This window comes from Arvicola amphibius, chromosome 5 (genome assembly GCF_903992535.2).
Source record: "Arvicola amphibius chromosome 5, mArvAmp1.2, whole genome shotgun sequence".
NCBI lineage: Eukaryota > Metazoa > Chordata > Mammalia > Rodentia > Cricetidae > Arvicola > Arvicola amphibius.
This window is the reverse complement of record NC_052051.1, coordinates 49,587,156-49,606,212: the sequence shown is the minus strand read 5'-3', so window position 1 is coordinate 49,606,212 and position 19,057 is coordinate 49,587,156. Positions and strand designations below refer to the sequence as shown.

The 19,057-nt window shown below is 40.9% G+C and overlaps 1 protein-coding gene across 1 annotated transcript in view; it reads right to left on the bottom strand.

Moving 5' to 3' along the window:
- Window positions 1–19,057, bottom strand: part of Fam227b (family with sequence similarity 227 member B) — a 161,971-nt gene that overhangs the window by 109,049 nt on the left and 33,865 nt on the right. The window contains exons 8-10 of the mRNA XM_038329974.1: window positions 17,104–17,202; window positions 11,394–11,495; window positions 7,364–7,490 (exon numbers count right to left, since the gene is read on the bottom strand). Coding sequence (XP_038185902.1) covers window positions 7,364–7,490; window positions 11,394–11,495; window positions 17,104–17,202 — 328 coding nt within the window. The remainder of the gene's footprint in view (window positions 1–7,363; window positions 7,491–11,393; window positions 11,496–17,103; window positions 17,203–19,057) is intronic.

Genomic DNA, 19,057 nt, shown 5'->3' with positions numbered 1-19,057 from the left:
ATAGCTTCATAAGAAAAAGATGAATTCAAAGTAACTTTCTAAAAAGGATCTGCACATCTGGAAAGTGCCTGGACTTCATTGCTAGCCTCAGCGACAGTTTGTTTAGGTGTAAGTTATGAATTATTTTCCCTCAAAATTGTTAACTCCTTATTCTATTCTACCATAGCATTCAGAGCTGCTGATAGAGATTAGTGGCGTTCTGTCTTTTGATCTCTCTGTTCTCTGGAAGTTTTGAGCACTTCCTTTTTGTTTTCAAGATTCTGAGGATTCTCAGTAAAATCTACAGCACTCCACTGTTTCTATTCCTTGTCCTAATGTCTTCCAGACTGGAAATTTAGGACTTTTCAAATATGAGCATCTTAAATGTATTTCTTAGCTTATCTCTTCTCTGGATTTTTAATTTTTGTTTTGGGTATAACACAGAGGACTGAAACCTAAAAGTAGAAGAGAAGAAACATCAGTTTCTTCCACATGAGACAGATGTTAGCTCATGGATTTGTTTTTAGCCCCCCATTTTTAAGAACATACATCAAAGACCAGAAACTACCTTGGAAGAATGACCATACATGCTTTACCATAGTTTTTGATATTTAGATTTGTTTTTAATCATGAATTTATTTTCTAATTTCCTTTATGATTTCTTCCTTGAATGCTGGATTATTTAAGAATATATTTCTTAAATATATTTATGGGGCATATCATCATAACTCAAAATATGTATACACTAAATAGTAAATCAGGAAAAACATTTCTATCTATTCAATCATTTATTTTATATGTTGAGAATTTTATATTTTCTTCTAGTCATTTTGAGATAGATCCTATGTTGTTTTAACCAATAGTACCTCTATTGTGCTGAGAAATAATTAGATCTGACTTCTCCATTCTACTTTTGGTGCTTCTGACTCAGTCTCTTTCCACATTCGCCAGACTTCTGTGACCACTGTTCTTTTGTGTTGTCCTAAAGAAATGATTCTGGTTTCTCTAAATGAGTGAGAACATATGGTATTCGTTGTTCTGTGTCTTGTTTCTTTCAATCACCTATTGACCTCTGGTTCCATCCATGCTGCTGTGAACGGCAAGGTTTCATTTTTTTTTCTAGCTGAGAAGTAGTTTATTTTGTATAAATCCATGATATTTTCGCTATCCATTCATCCGATGGGGTTCATCATGATTGATGCACTACTTCAGCTATTGTGAAGTCAGGCCCATATTTCTTATTTTCCGCATGCATGAAGACATTTTTGTTTGGTTATATGTCTAATTTATTGCCTTCCATCCAATGACTCAACATGCTCTGTTTAACTTACAATGTCCCTCATAAGTGGGAACATTTGATTGTTGGCTTTCTATGTGGAGAGATTTTATAAATGCTTTCTGTATTTGTAAGTAACTTGCAGTTTTTATTCCCAGTGTCCTGTGTAGTCACTACTTCATACTCCTCATCATGTTTTGTCCTTCCTTGGTTTGGGTTTTTGCTTGCTTCTTCTCTCAGTCACTAGAACTGTCTAGTTCTTCCTGAATTATTTGAGCTGTGCTAATAACTTGGGATTGTTTCTTTGGGTTCACATAAATTATTTGATCATGCATTTTGTTCAAATATTCTACCTATTTTTATTTATTGCTTTTGATTTTGAACTTGGATCCTTGAACTCATGTCGGGTCAAGTGCTGGGATTGCAGGCAGGTGCCACTCGTTTTATCAATTTTTTATGGGAGATTGTTTTCTTTTGTTAGTTTTTTACCCTGAATTTAGTTAAGATTTCTTTTAGGCTATTGCTTGTTTTTTTTTTATTCTATTAAAGGTACTTTCTGAGTAGACAAAATTTTAATTTTTATGAAATCCAGTTTACCAAGATTTTCTCTTATGAATACTGATTTTTGTTTCACATCTAAGAAACTATGTCCCAATCTAAGGTACATTTTCTTGCCTATGCTGTTGTTGCTAAGAGAAAAGGAAAGCCTGGGTGATACATTCTTCATGTCTAAGGTCCCATCAACAAACCAAGTTAGGATTCTACTAAAGTTCACTTGGGGGACCTAAGAGTGTACTAGGCTCACGTACAGAGCAGGGGTCAGGGGTTATGGGTAGGAGTGTGGGTGACTTTAAAGCAGCCACACTGAAGTTTTGCACCCAGCAACAATGATGGCTTCTCCATGGCTAAACAGATGGGACTCCCCTCCCTCATCATTTCCTACCTATATCTTCTAGCTAAATCTCCAAGGTCATACGCAAATATTGTAGAATTGCACACAACTGACTGGGAAGGGTCGCTGGGCACTCAGCTAATTGTTCCATGACCAGCCATCTCTTTCTTTGGAGAGGGAGTGTAAAGAGTCACCAGGCCCAGCTGTGATGAACTGTTGTGAGCAGGCCCAGCAGAACTCATGAATATGGTGGCAATTTAGGAATTTAGGTCCATCTCACCTAAGGTATAAAGCCTGACCTTCCCTTGTTTTTTTTTTTTTTTTTTTTTTTTGGTTTTTTTCGAGACAGGGTTTCTCTGTGGCTTTGGAGCCTGTCCTGGAACTAGCTCTTGTAGACCAGGCTGGTCTCGAACTCACAGAGATCCGCCTGCCTCTGCCTCCCGAGTGCTGGGATTAAAGGCGTGCGCCACCACCGCCCGGCTTTGACCTTCCCTTGTTAATCTGTTGTCTGGCTACAATACCCAGTACTGACACCATCTATTCACATCAGTCAATAATTGCTTAATGTATTTAGATGCCTTGAGTTTGGTTATCATATTCTGTTGATAAAGTAACCCTTTATTAATAAATAATGACATTTTTGACTTCTGCTTTATCTGATGTAAGTGCAGTTAACCCTGCTCCCTTTTGCTTGCCACTCACACAGACTCTCTTCGATTCCTCTGCTTGCAGCAGTCCGTACACAAAAGCTGAAGTGTGTAACTCAGAGGCCGCATAGGCGAGAGCCTTATTACTCTTTCTTTTCCTTCCTTCCTTTTTTAGAAATCTACTTCATGAATTTGGGTTGGAGAATGCAACTACCATACATTCCAAGCACTCGTTGACAGGAAAGACTGAGCATCACCATTTGTTTCTAGATCACTGGTTCTATCCACGTGACACGAGGGGGAAAAGGAGTGGTGCAGTTTGCACTGGAACAAGAGGGAAAGTGTCCTGAGGGGCAGGCAAGATCCTGTCCACTTAAGGCTCTAGCTTGTGAAAATGAAAGTCACTTGAGAGAGCCTGAACTGAGAATGCCCCCACAGTTATTTTCTGCTCAAAAATAACCAACTAGGAAAGTGTTTTCCAGCCACAAAAGCAGAGGGCGACGTAGCCATGGCAGAAAGGAGCCACCCTACCTCCTGACTGTCTGTAGCACTTGGAGTGGGCATCCACATGGGACTGGTTCTATCGCATGCACGATGCGAGAGTGAGGGGCCATGGCAGTTTGCGTCGTCCCAGAAAGCTAAGGAGGCCAGGCAGTGTGCGGCAGGGTTGGATTCCCTTGCAAGGAGATCCCAAGAGACGATCCCATGATATCGTGAAGGTGAAGGCTAAGCTGTGGCAGAGACATCAGAGTGCTCAAAATGTTAGGTGTTGGCTTAGGAGAGCTACAAGTATGGAGGGGAATCAACCCAAAAGAGGGGCCACATGCACGACAGATAACATAGTTGGAGGAGTGGGGCTGTCTAGGGTCGCTGGAGGACAGATGATGCAGATACAGAAGTGCAGGGTTTGATATTTTCCCAGGCTACCTTTAGGATCGCTTCGGTGTGCTCATCCCTCTATGCCATCGCTCTTCCTTTGTGGAATGGGATGTGTGTGCCATTGGATGCTGGACATACAGACCTTGTTTTATTGTATAAGGGCTTATAGTCTTAGAAGAAATTTCTGAACTGTGGACTTTGAAGAATTCTGGAAGTGTATGACTAGGGCATCCTCTGGGGTTGAACTGAATACATCATTGAATTAGGAGACAGTCATGATCCTACAGAGGATAGGGGAAGATTTTTACGGCATGGATATACACTATCCTCTCAGGATGATGGCTTTGGACACTCAGTCCCCAGCTGGTGGTACTATCTTAGGAGGCTGTAGAACCTTTAGGAGATGAGGCCTGGCTGGTGGAATTAAGTGACTGGAGATGAACCTACAGCCTCTGCTTGGCTCTGGCCTATGTCTTTCCTAGCTTTCTGTCTTCTCACTATGATGACTAGCCACAAGCTTCTTCACCAAGGCCAGAGCCTCAGCCACCATGTCTTCTTCGCTGTGAAACCACATGCTAAGATAAACCCTTATTTCTCTAAGTTGTTCATTGTCCTTGTGATGAACACACTGTCCTTTCATTTCTGCAGGTGGAGCTTCTTAAAGCGTTTAGCGCAACCAGGTCTGGTGGTGATAAAGTCCCTCAGTGCCGCTTGTCTGTAAAAGGCTATTCCTCCTTCATTATCACAGGACTGCTTTCTAGGTAAAGTCTTCTTGGCTGACATTTTTTTCATCACTTGAACTATATCACCCCTTTCTTAGCATTGAAGACTTCTTTTGAGAAGTCCCTACAGCCCGATGGGCTTTCCCTGTGTTTGATCCAGTGTTTCACTCTTGATGCTTTCTTTACTGGGTTGGATCATTTGCTGGTGGGACTCTGAGAGTCACAGATATAGACATGCATCTCAAGACTTGGGATGTCTTCAGTAGCCATTTCATTGAATATTTTTTCCTGCATCTGTCTTCACAAGCTGGAACTTGGTAACATAGATAATGTAGAAATGTGTTCATTAAATGTATCTTATGAGTCCCATAGGCTTTTTCATGTCATTCTTTTGTCTTTGTTTTTCTCTGTTTAATTTAAAAGGGCCTGTGTCCAAGTTCACAGATTTGTTTTCTGCTTTATGTAATCCTCCAGTGAAGTTCTCCAATTAAAAGTTTTCAGCTCTAAGGTTTGGTTCTTTTAAGAGTCACGTCTATGTATCTGTTGGCTCTGCGTAGATCCTATGTCATTCTCTGCTCTCACTGAGTCCTCTCCCCATCCTCTCTCGAGCCTCACTGGATTTCTGTAAGATGATCGTTTTTACTTTGTTTTCTAGAAATATCTAAATTCAGCTTTTCAGGATTTGGTTGCTAGAGAATCATTCTGTTCCTTTGGTGATGTCAATTTTCCTTCCTGTTCTACACATCTTTAGTCCGTCCACTGATGCCTCTTCATCTGGTAGAGCAGCGATGTTGTTACTCACTGGGGATGTGGACTGCTTGGCAGACTTTGAAGGCATCACTCTTGCTCCAAAGGGGTGGGGAACTGTGACTCTTTCACCTGGAGAGTGGGTGGCACAGTTTATGGGTATGTCATGATACTGGTTGACCTGGGACTCAGAAGTTGTGACTTCTCTTGTCAGCCGACACTCTTGAGAGGTGGTTAACACTTTAGCACGGGCACCAGGAGGCACTACTGCATTGGTGGCTAATTCTCTGGGTCCCTAGAAGACTGAACACAAGGTCAGCTCAGGTTCTCAGAGACTGTGGGCACTAGTGACTGGCGAGTCTGGATGCCTCTGTAGCAGGCCCAGGGTTAGGCTCTAGCAGGACTTACTGCACAGGCCTAGCATGCCGCAGTGATGGAAAAGCGTAGGGATGCAGAGATGCAGTGGCTCTATATCCCTAGAGGACCATGTACTATGGCATTTGCTCGGGGGCAATATGACACAGAATAGTAACAGTTCAGGGAACTGAGATCCCAGAGTGGGTAGGAGCAGTAGGCTTGGTACAACTTTGGTAATAGTTACTTGTGGAGCACAACAGACACGAGGTCTGGAGAGCAAGGTGTGAAGAATCATTTAAGATCCAGTTCATGGGTGCGCCTATTGTGACACTGTCTTTCAGGAGTTTTTCCTAGGACCTGGGTTCCAGAGTACAGACACATGCATCTTCTATGAAATCTGAATTGCAGATGCATTTGCTATTAGCCATGAGTCTTGTACGCCCAGCATCAGCTAGCTCAGGATGTGTAGGGTAACAGTGGCTCGATGGTCCAGTGTGAAGGCTAGTAGTTCTCTGCCGTTGTGTCTGACATGTATGGAATGTGTGGAAGCACACTGCTGACACAGCCAGGGTGTAGGTATGTGCACATGGAGGCAGCGGCTCAGTTTCTAGGGTACGTATGGGTTTGGGGAGGTGGTGGTCCTGAGGCAGCGTCTCAGTTTCTAGGGTATGTATGGGTTTGGGGAGGTGGTGGTTCTGAGGCAGCAGAATAGTAACTCTAGAAATGGCAGCTCAAAGTCTCTCTAAAGTCCTCAACAGCAACATGTCCCTCAGTGGCGAGAGTCTCCACCGTGTCTGCGAAAGAGCTCCTGAGGTCTTTGTTGGTGAGTACTCAGGGGGCACTGCCGCTCTGGAGGTGCTGGGCAGCAGAGGCTGCTGGAGTTCATCGCAAATCAGGCCACTGGGGACCGCAGGAGGACTCGCCACCTCCTGATTCTGATGTTTTCTACTCTTTCACTGGTTCTTAGTACTCTATATGTTTTACGTATGCTGACCTCTCCATGTGCTGCTGCTTCCTCCTCCTCCTCTTCCTCATCCTCTCTATCTTTTACTGCAGGTTCTAATGGAACTCCTGAGTCTTCCCTCAGGCTACTTTTGTTCATGGCTAGATAACTGAGCTATTTTGTGGTGTTGAAGACAACAGTATTTCCTTCCCTCCAATCTCGCTTACATCCTTCCTCTCTCCATCTTCTCAAGAGAGCACTCATCCTATTGGTTTAGGGACTGCCTACATGACCAAACATGTTAAACCTTAATTTCTTCTTTAAAAGACCTATTTTCAAATACAGTCAAATTAAAAGATGTTATAGGGTTAGGAACTCACCATTCAAATTTGGGTATTGACACAATTTTGTCAATAATGGATATGCAGGAAAACTTCTGCTTATCATAGCAGCTTAACGTATTTATCTTGGTATGCAGTCTACACTGCAAACACACACACACACACACACACACACACACACACACACACCAATGTCAGTTTTGAATAAATTTTGTTTTCTATAATAATTTCACCACTTAAAAATTATTCCCAGGTGGTAGCGCATGCCTTTAATCCCAGAACTCAGAAGGCAGGGGCAGGCAGATCTCTGTGAGTTCGAGGCCAGCCTGGTCTACAGAGTGAGTTCCTGGACTGCCAAGGCTAGGTAGAGACTCTATCCCAAACAAACAAAAGATTTGGCTTTATTATAACGCTAATAAGTAATTAACTTTGATAATGAAAATTTCAGAGTAATGATCACTTTAAAACAGACAGCGGTATGACCTGTTTTATAAATCACTGATGCTTTGATTGGAGCAGAATACTTCAATCTTAAAATAATTAGAACCAAATAATCAATACTTAGATGACACACTCATACCTGACAACCAAAGAAAAATCGTGTTTCCTAGCTCTTCTTTGAACTCATTATTGAAGCGGTCACTGGATTCTGGAAACGATTCCTGGAATGCTGCATAGATAGCTTGTGCCAAACAATCAGGATACACCTGCCGAAAAGGAGCCGTGTTAGGTGACTTTCATGTTTCATGCATAATACATAATAATAATAGCAAAGAAATGATTAGTTTGTGGAACACGTGTGCCCCCTTTACAGCTTTCCTTTAGCTATTTTTTCCTTTTTTGATAACTCTAATTGAGGGGCACAAGAAAAAAAACCAGCTAAAAAATGAATCTACCTAGTAGTGCTTTTAAAATACTCCTGAATAAGTGCAGAGTTTGACTAGCTATTTCTTTTGTTAAATGTAAATTTCAACATTTTCCCTAGATTCTCACCAGAGTACTGTATTTGCGTAATTTCCATGCTTGCTTCTTCTCCAGCCCCTCCTGGGTCCCTTCCCACTCCCTCTCAGTCACGTATGTCCCCTTTGCAGTCAGTTTAGTGCTGTTCCCGTACACATGTGTTCAGGACTCGCCACTCAGGACTGGAAAACCTACCAGGGGCCTCATCCTTGCTCTCAGCAGCCCTTGATTGCTTGTAGCTCTTGAGCTGGGGGTAAAGTCTTGCAAAACTTTCCCTGTGCACACTGGCATGTCTACTCGTATTCTTAATATGCAGGCCATGTTTAGGAAACCATATCCTTTCCCCTTCCCTGTCATGTCAGAGGACACTCTATCATAGCAGGTATCCCGGTGCTCTGGCTTTTACAACCTCCTGAGTATAGGGGTTACATTGCAGATGTACCAATTAGGAGTAGATGCCACATTTGTCACTTATTCTCTGGTTTTGATCAGTTTCATATCTCTGTAACGGTCTCTGCTTGCTGCTAAAGACACCAATTTGACAAGCAGTGAGAGCTACAGTTCTCTGTGGGTATAAGGTGTATATAGGATACAGGTAGAAATTATATTGAGTTAGGAAGATGGCAGTAGTAGGGTCAGGGTCTATGACCACTACAGTCATGGGTAATTGGCTTGATTAGCCATTGATTTCATTTAACTTGCTATGGTTATTTTCTGAAAAATAATCTAGATAGTGATCACAATGAAAAGTATATTTTAAGATATTTGTTACTTGTTCGTGTTAGTTTATATGTTATAACCAATAGTAATTATTAAAACTAAAATGAGATAGCAATTAAATTACAGCACTACCAATATCCCATCGTCACAGCAAGGTCTCCATTTTCCTCTGGTCTCACCCCCAGCAGCACTCTTGGTTCTTAGGCTCTGGAAGTATTCAGAAGGGACATGGCAACAAACCATCCAAGAGTTTAACTGGAGCAAACAAGAGTAGGCTCTTCAGGAAAAGAGCAGGCTCTGCTGAGCCCAGCAGCTCCACCTGGTCCTGGTGGGCACAGGATATGTAGCTTTCCTCTCCTGATTATTCCTTCCCTGTGCCTTCTCTTGCATTTCCAGGGAAGGGCTATGCTTTGCTTGGAAGCCCATTTTACCCAGAATGAAGTCTGTTCTACGTGTCTTAGAATATATTAGAATATCTGACTAGAGACATACTAGTATATCCATGGGTAAAAGCCTGGCAACCTCAATTTGATCCTTGGAACTCCTGGCAGGAGGGGGAACTGGTTTCTGAAAGATATCTTCTCACTTCTCCATGCCCCATGTGTATCCACACCCTTACACACACATGTGGAAACAAGCCAGTAAGAATAAATACATTTTTTAAAAGATGCAAGAATATAACAAAGGCTTAGACACCCTTAAAGTTGAAAGGTTTCTCAGGAGAAAGGGTAACAGCAATCTACTCACTCTTTCCTGGAGTGAAAGTCTTAAAGCTGATTTGGTCTGACCTAGCTAGCACGGGGCATTAGTAGCTATTGTACCTCTTTCCTGCAGCTGGGGTTCTGAGCTGGGCCGTCTGAAGAGACTACCACGGTTTTATACCTTGTCAACCAGCACTGTTTCCCCTACATCCAATTCCAGATGGTCCATTGGCCAGCCCCTCTCAGGCCATGCTCCTACTTGACAGCCTAGCTTTTAGATACTCTAGGTATTACATTTTTCTTGAGGGGTAAACACTGAGAGAGACCATATTTTTATATTAAAGACACATGATATCTTTATTGTGGTTCTCGGGATTCAGATAAACATTGACAATCATGAACTAAACCCCCATTTGATTAAAGTTAAAGCATTAGAGAAGTCCGTAATGGTCACTGTGGTGCACCAACTAATGAACCCCAAACTGCACATGTTCTAATCCCTTGTACCTGTAAATGTCAGTTAGGATGAAGGAAGCCGAAGTCATGGGGCAGATTAGAGTACTCTAGATTATCTTGTAGAGTCTAACAGTGATTTCACATAGCGTTATGAGGGAAACTGAGCAGACTGACTCCAGAGGAGGAGAAGGCAGTGTGACAGCAGAAGGAAGAGAGCAGTGATGGCACCATAGGCCAAAGAACGTCGTCAGGGCCTGACACCAGGGACCAAAGAAAGAGAAGATGAATTCCTCCTGGGGTGTCTAAAGAAAACAGTATTGGTGATACCTTCATTTTAGATTTATGTTCTATTCATCCTGGATTGCTGACCTCTATAACTAAGAAAATGAATTTTTATTGCCTTAAAAATTAAGTTTATTATAATTTGTAACAGCTCATAGGAAACAGGGCTATGTTAATCAAATAGTGCTCAGATTTGATGGCTTACAGTCCTTTAAGGGCATCCTTGACTGGGGTGGTGGAGCCAGGGAGGAGGATGTGTGAGGGAATGAATTTTGTGATATATTGGTGTATCTAATTTTATTAAGCGAGTTCTGAATATCTTCATTACCCAAATGGTCACATTATCAGTGGCACAGAAGTTCTATTAATAGTTAAAATTAAAATGTTAAACAGTTGTCTGAGAGGGACTTCTCAAGTGTGTGTGTGTGTATGTGTGTGTGTGTGTGTGTGTGTGTGTGTGTATACATGTGTGATTGAGCCACCTACTGGTGATTACAAAAAGATTGTTTTAGTTTCTTTTTCCTGTGTCTGTGATAAAACAGCTTGAAGGAGAGTAAGCTTATTCCCGCCCAAGTTCCAGGGTGCAGTCTATTACAGCAGGGAAGCCGTGGCAGCAGGAGCTTGAGGGAACTGGCCACATGGCACCCACAGTCAGGAAGCGAGGGAGATGCATGCTGATGTTCAGCTTGCTTTCTCCATTCCAGGGACTCCAGGACAGCAGCCGATGCGATGGTGCTGCCCATAGCGGACAAGTCTTTCAGACCCAGTTCCCACTCCACTACAGTTTTCCTGACCACACTTTATGGAAGTGTAAGATAAACCAAGATTGAATGCAAGTATCTGACAAATCCTCACATTTAGAATTATTTATACTTTCATTAATGGTATATTATGTTAGGTTAAACAATGTGAAAACATTTATATCCAAAATGTTTTACACTGCTGATTTACAGATTGCTAAAACAACAGATACTTGAATATTGCTTGGGTTTTGAAATACTATTAATATTTAAAACATTTGAAGAATTCTATATATTTTCTCACTTTACCAAAATATTATTTTGATTAACCTTACTTATTAATCAAGTGACAGAAATGAAAATAAATATTTAGTTCATAGCTTATTCAGTAAGTATAATATAAACTAGCCAGTTTCACTTAAATGGATTGAAAGATTTATTATAGAGTAAAAGAAAATGTATGTATGTATGTATATATATATATATATATATATATATATATATACATATACATAGCAGTCACCAGTTTCCAATCCACACGACTATAGAACTACAGCGATAAGATTATGAGTCCAGAGAACACACTATTCTGGGTAGTGGCCATGGTGGTAAAACATAACTTTAAAATATTTCTATTATTTACATCAGAGAATTTTTGGTTGAAAGATAACCATAATATATATTTAAACAAAATACATTTTTTCAAACACTATGAAGATAATAATTACAACTGTTAAGTTTTTACATGTACCTGAAAGAATGCATCCTTTTTCCTATGAGGTATTCTCATGAAAAGTGTTACATAACTTTCTGAGATTCTGTCAAACAAGCAATCTTGATCTCTTCTGTCAGGCTTAAAGGAGATGCATGTATGCAATTAGGGCCAACATTACAATTTATATCAGGAAATTCTGTGTACAATACTATTACATGTAATACAGTATACATATATATATATATACATACATCTATATATATGTTATATAAGAGCATAGTCTTTTCTTAAAGGGTAGTTCGACCAGTATAATGGAAGAGCCATTGGTTTTGGCATCACAGTGGGGTTTGAATGGTAGCTCTGTCATTTCTTGGCTGCAGAACAATGGATGGGGTTATATTCTACCTTCTTAGATGAGAGTCATCCGTCCGTCCATCCATCCATCCATCCATCCATCCACCCACCCATCCATCCACCCACCCACCCACACACACACACACACATACATACATACATATGTCATATCTTAAAAGAGTAGTAAAATTACACTATTTACATAATTTTGCATTTCAAACACTTGACACAGGGTCTAGAACACAGAAAGCATGTAAACATCTGTGGAATGAGTGAAGGTCCTTGGTCAGTAGTTATGCTGGAGACAATCAATGACTCAGTTGCTTTCCATAGCAATGTGAACTCTTTCCTTATCAGCAGTAACCAAAGCAAAATTAAGGTGATTCAGTAACAGAGGCATCATAGTAAAATTTCAGCGTAGAGCTTCTTGCTCTATTAAGTAATGAGAGTAATTAGAATCTAAATCATTGTGCAAGGAAGGTGAGTTAGAGAGCACAAATGTAAAATATAAAATGCCAAACTGTCAATTTTAGTGGTAAGAAACTAAAATGAACAGGAATTTATAGATACATAGGATCTCAAGCCTACACTGAATTTCCAGGTCATCTGCCCTGCAGCCTGCTAGTTCAGTGGTGCATGAGCGCTTAGACAATCGAGAGACTCATCCAAGCGACCAAGAACCAGAGTGGATGCCAGGTCTCTTAACTTCTCCTGCCTGTTAAATAACTTTATAAAAGGAGGTCACACCAATGAGAATACTGATAATAACAACAGTTCTTGTTGACTCATGAAAATGGCTCGGTTTCTTCAGTTGGGGGTGGGATATTGTAAGCCCTTGTCCATTCTTGCAGCATTTTAATTAGCTTGAACTCATATGGATCTTGTGCAAACAGTCACAATGCATCCTAGGCTAATACTTCCCAGCTTCCTAACTGAGTCAATAAATTTCTACTCATTGCAAATTGTCTATTTTGTGGCCCTCAGTCCTATCAGCACAAAATGTACAAAGGCAGGAGAGCTACTTCATAAATGCCAGATCATTTTTTGCCAGTGTTGTTCAAGTCTTCCATATCAGTTCTCATCCACATATACCACGAAATACTGGCAGTGACGCAGTAAATGTCTGTGTCATCTTGAAGTGTTAATGAGTCTTCTATTACACATGTGGTAAAGAGTTTTATTATTGAATAAAATTTAGGATTTTTATGTCTCATTGATCAACTAACCATTTTATCCTTAGATTCCTACTCTTTGTTCCTAGTAACATTAACTTCGTTGAAATCTACTTTGTATGATTGACTTAAACATCGACACTTTAAAGGTTACACACCATTTTTGTTATTGAGTAAGAATGATGCACTTTCTGGATTCAAAAATGTTTTTTTAAAAAAATTACTATTTCACTCAGGATGGTGTTTTCTATTTCCATCCATTTGCATGCAAAATTCAAGATGTCATTGTTTTTTACCGCCGAGTAGTACTCTAATATGTATATATTCCACACTTTCTTCATCCATTCTTCCACTGAAGGGCATCTAGGCTGTTTCCAGGTTCTGGCTATTACAAATAATGCTGCTATAAACATAGTTGAACAAATGCTTTTGTAATATGATTGGGCATCTCTTGGGTAAATTCCCAACAGTGGGATTGCTGGGTCCTGGGGTAGGTTGATCCCAAATTTCCTGAGAAACCTCCACACTGCTTTCCAAAACGGTTGCACAAGTTTGCATTCCCACCAGCAATGGATGAGTGTACCCCTTACTCCACAACCTCTCCAGAAAAGGCTATCATTGGTGTTTTTGATTTTAGCCAATCTGACAGGTGTAAGATGGTATCTCAACGTTGTTTTGATTTGCATTTCCCTGGTTGCTAAGGAGGTTGAGCATGCCCTTAAGTGTCTTTTGGCCATTCGAACTTCTTCTGTTGAGAATTCTCTGTTCAGTTCAGTGCCCCATTTTTTAATTGGGTTAATTAGCATTTTAAAGTCTAGTCTCTTGAGTTCCTTATATATTTTGGAGATCAGACCTTTGTCTGTTGAGGGGTTGGTGATCATCCTGGATATTGAAAGTAGACAAGATTGCCGGACAAAAAATGGGAACCTGGGGGTAGGGTGGGATGGGGGGAGGGGGGGATGGGGAGAGAAAAGTGTGAAGTGGAGGATGGGAAGAGCTTGGGGGAATAGGATGGTTGGGATATAGGAAGGGTGGATATGGGAACAAGGAATTATATATCTTAATTAAGGGAGCCATTCTAGGGTTGGCAGAGACTTGACTCTAGAGGGGTTCCCAGGAGTCCAGGAAGACACCCCCAGCTAGTTCCTTGGGCAGCTGAGGAGAGGGTGCCAGAAATGTCCAGATCCTATTGCCATACTCATGAATATCTTGGATATCACCATAGAACCTTCACCTGGCACTGGATGGAGAAAATGACAGAGCCCCACATAGGAGCACCGGACTGAGCTTCCAAGGTCCTGATGAGGAGCAAAAGGAGGGAGATCATGAGCAAAGAAGTCAGGACCGTGAGGGGTGCGTTTACCCATTGAGATGGTGGGACAGATCTAACGGGAGACCACCAAGTCCAGTTGGAATGGGACTGATGGAACAGGGGACCAAACCAGACTCTCTGAATGTGGCTAATGGTGGAGGAGGACTGAGAAACCAAGGACAACGGCGATGTGCTTGAACTCTACAGCATGGATGGGCTCACTGTGATCCTTGTCAGTTTGGTTGCTCACCTTCCTGGACTTAGGGGGAGTTGAGAGGACCTTGGACTTAACATAGTGAAGGGAACCCTGATGGCTCTTTGGCTTGGAGAGGGAGGGAGTGGGGGTATGGTTGGAAGGGAGGGGAGGGAAGGGGGAGGAGGAGGGGAGGAGATGGAAATTTTTAATAAAAAAATGAGAAAAAAATACAACACAAAAAACCAAAAAAAATTACTATTTGAGGATTTCTTATATGCGTATAATGTGTTTTGACCAAAACTGCTCCTCCTACACTCCCCTTCAACTTTTCCATATTGCCCATACTACTACTTTACCCATATAATTTCATGTTTTAAATCCACCGAGTCATTAGTGCTTGCCAGTGTGTGCATCTGGTCATTCACTGGACCATGGGTGGCCTCTGCAGGATCCACACCCATGAAGAAAACCCACAGTCTCTCTCTTCCACCATCCGTCAGTTGTTAGTAGCCTTTTAGCCATGCTGGGCCTTTGTAAGCCTCCTACCCATTCATGCTGGATTTTGCCTAGCTTGATGTTGTGTGTGTAGTTACACCTCTATGAGTTCATATGTGCAGTGGACCCATGTGTCTGGAAAATGCTGGTTCATGGTAGCCATCCACTACCTTTGGCTCTAGCAATGGTTTCACAGCCTCTTGTGTGATACCACTGAGCCTTGGTGGAAGGTGAATACTACAGATGTCCCGTTTAGGGCTGAGTATTCCAAAGTCTGATTCTCTGCACATGGCCAACTGTCAGTTTCTATTAATCATCACTCTCTTGTTACTTTTCTACTGCTGTATTAAGACACCATGATCAAACATCTTATAAAAGAAACTTCAATTTGGGGCTTATAGTTCGGGGGCTAGAGTCCATGCTCATCACGGTAGGGAGCATGGCCGCAGGCAGTATCTGAGAGCTCACATACTGATACACAACCACGAGGAAGAGAGAACACTGGGAATAGCACCAGCCTTCTGCAATCTCAGAACACATCCCTAGGGTGACACCTCCTCCAACAAGGTCACACTTTCTAGTCCTTCCCAAGAAGTTCAAGCAACTGGGGACCAATATTCAAGCATATGAGCCTATGGGGCCATTCCCACTCAAACTTCCAGAGTCACCCCCTGAAAATGAAGCTTCTCTGATGAAGGTTGAAAGCTTCACTGACCTATGGGTACAAAGACATGTATTAGCGAGCAGTTTAGTACTGTGGCTACTCAGCAGACTCATGGTATTAGGTTCTTTCCTTGGGTCTATGGCATCCCCAGGCATGGGTACTTGGCCTAATTAATGGCACTAGGCATGACTTCCATTTGATGGAATGGGCTGATTCTCTTCTGTCATTTTGCTGGATATGCTTGCTGTGCCTTTGATCTGGATTTCTTTTCCTTCTTCGATACCTGTGGTTCATTCTCTTATTCCCTTTGTATTTCAGAGTACTGAAGTTCGGGGTTTTTGGAGAGATTTGTCATTTTGTTTTTAGTTTTCTATCTCTTTATTTCATTCTATTTTCATATCCTGATTTGTCTTAATTATTTTATTCAACTCTTTGTGTTTTCTAAACCACACTCTGGCATTTATTCATATGCTTCTTGAGCTCCTTGAACATATCTAAAATTGCTATTTGAGCCCATTATCTTGTGTGTCATCTAAGTTGTTTTCCTCAGGGAACATTACTGTGGGGGGTACTAATTTTTTGAAGCGGCATTGTTTTGGCTTTTCATGTTGTTTGTGTTGGAACTGTACAGATAGAGCAGTGTTACTGGCTGTATAGTTTGAATATCTGACCCACCTCTGTTGAGTGGGCATTTGGATTTCCATTCGTTGTTACCTAAACTGAGCTGATCTTTGAAATTGCTGGGTCATGATTGACATTCTGTCTTGGGAATACAGTGCTGATATATAATAGGGGCTTCAGAAGTAGTCCAGGTCAGCTAGGGGCTTTTGTGGAACACATGCTGTGCATATGGTACTTAGCTAGCTGTGTTTGGGGTCACAAGGCAGGGTTAAATGGGCATGGGCTGTGCACCTGTGTAGGGTGAGCAGGGTACTGTGTTCAGTCCTCTGATGTGAACTCTGGTTCCGGAAGTGGGGTAGTGCTACTGGTGAAGGGCTAGCACTGCCGTGTGCACTCAGATGGCTGTGGTTTGGGGAGTCACAGAGTGGGCCACCTTCAAATTTTTTGCATCTTTTTGGGGAGTCAAATTTTTAGGCAACTTTCAGGTATTTATTCTTACCAAAATTCTTCTGGTAGAACAGTGCCTCTGGTGATACCCATTTCACTTTCTTCTCATTTTTCCCAGATTCAAAATATCACCTTTCTGAATCAACCAAGGCTCTCTGCCAGTCTCTCTTCTAAATCCTCATTGTTATGATTTTCAATATACTTTCTGTTCATCTACCAGCATATAATAACATGCAAAGATATAACTTTATTATTTGCTACCATACTGGCTCTCCCTTATCTTTCCTGACAGATGAGAAATCCAGTTTGTTGAAATCCTTATTGGAATTTTAATTCTTCTGAAAGAAGAAAGTTTAAATGGGATTTTAGTCTGTGGAATGCTCAAAAATTTATCCATGTAAAAACTTTTGTATTAATATTACTTCTACTGAAAAATAATTATGCTACAAATCAATGTTTTTACAGAATTTTAAAATATCATTTACCTTGAATTTATGGAGAAACCACCACCAAAAAGAGTCATGCAAAAGAGCAATGGAGCAGTCTGAGAGAATATAGGTTTTCCAGACTTTAAATATCTTTTCCTATGGATAACAAATCAAAACATGTTACTAAGTATATTTATGTAATATGCTTTATACAGAATATGGTAACAGAATGTCCTGACAGATACTTACAATATTCATGAATGATATTAACTGTCCTAGTAGTTACATTAAAAACCAAGAGTGACATTAAGCTTGATGACATACCTTATTAAACCAAATATACTTAGAATGTTGTCCTATCAACACATAATGGAAAAAGTATTAATAAAATATTTTGCATCTGTAGTGCTAAAGATTTGAAAATGATGGAATGTATTTTGTACTTATAGTATATCTTGATTAGAACATTAAATTTTCATCAGAAAAAACTATAATAGTATTTCCAGATTTATAAATACATGTTTATATAAAATAGATTCATAAAATATATATTTGTAATTTTATTACAAACATAACTATTTTTAATATTTGCATATTAGTTTTATATTTGTATGTATATGTGTTAAAGGAAAGTGAATAAAAATTTTAAGTTATTAGTTATACTGGCCACAAGTTATATTCAAAACTATACATAGGAGAAGAACAGAGCCCCCTGCTGCACCAAAGGCAGAGCTAACCACCCAAAGACCACCTCCTTACTTGGATGCCTCCCTAATAGATCAGATATCACAACAGCCACCAGAAATCCAGGAAACAAAGACCAGAAAAACAAAGAGGAACCAGAAATCAAGGAAGAAAACATACATCCAACAAACACAAACTCAGAAATCAGAACCTAGATCTAATCATCCCAAACCCTGATGCCTAAATTCCAGTGTAAGAACACAATCAACAATAGCCAGGGCAATATAAGAAATAAAGAATTAAATAAATAAATGAACAAATAAATAAATGGAAGGAAGAAAGAAAGGAAGGAAGGAAGGAAGAAAGAAAGGAAGGAAGGATGGAGGGAAGGAAAGAAGGAAGGAAGGAGGGAAGGAAAGAAGGAAGGAAGGAAGGAAGGAGGGAAGGAAAGAAGGAAGGAAGGAAGGAAGGAAGGAAGGAAGGAAGAAAGAAAGAAAGAAAGAAAGAAAGAAAGAAAGAAAGAAAGAAAGAAAGAAAGAGAAGGAAAACACACACTGAAGGAATTTAGAAAATGGAATATCTGGGTAAGCAAAGAGGAACTACAGATGCAAGCATCACAGAACATGGTATGTACTTACTCATATGTGGACATTAGATGTAAAGCAAAAGATAATCAGAAAACAATCTGCAGCTCCAGAGAAGCTAGGTAACAAAGAGGACCCTGAGAGAGATGTATGGATCACCCTAGGAAGGGGAATTAGATGAGATCTCCTGGGTAAACTAGGGGTGAGGATGGTGGTAAGGGGGGAAAGGGGATGAGAACATGAGGGAACTGGGTGACTGAGGAGGGTTGGGATGGAAAGGGAGAGCAATGAAAGAGATATCTTGATAGAGAGAGCTACTATGGGGCTAGGGAGAAACCCAGTGGCAGAAAAATTCCCAAGAATCCACAAGGATGACTCCAGCTAAGACTCCTTGTAATAGTGGAGAGGATACCCAAACTGGTCTTCCCCTGTAATCAGATTGGTAAATACCCCAACTATCATTATTATAGAACATTCATCCAAAGACTGAGGGAACCAGATGCAGAGATCCACAGCCATGCAACACACCGAGCTCCGGGAATCCAGTTTAAGAGAGAGAGGAGGGAATATATGAGCAAGGGAGGTAAAAATCACGATGGAGAAATCTACAGAGAGAGCTGAACCAAGCTCATGGAAACTCATGAACTCTAGATCAACAGCTGTGGAGCCTCCATGGGGCCAAATCAGGCCCTCTGTATGTGGGAGGCAGTGGTGAAGCTTGAGCTATCTGAGGGGCCAGGCAG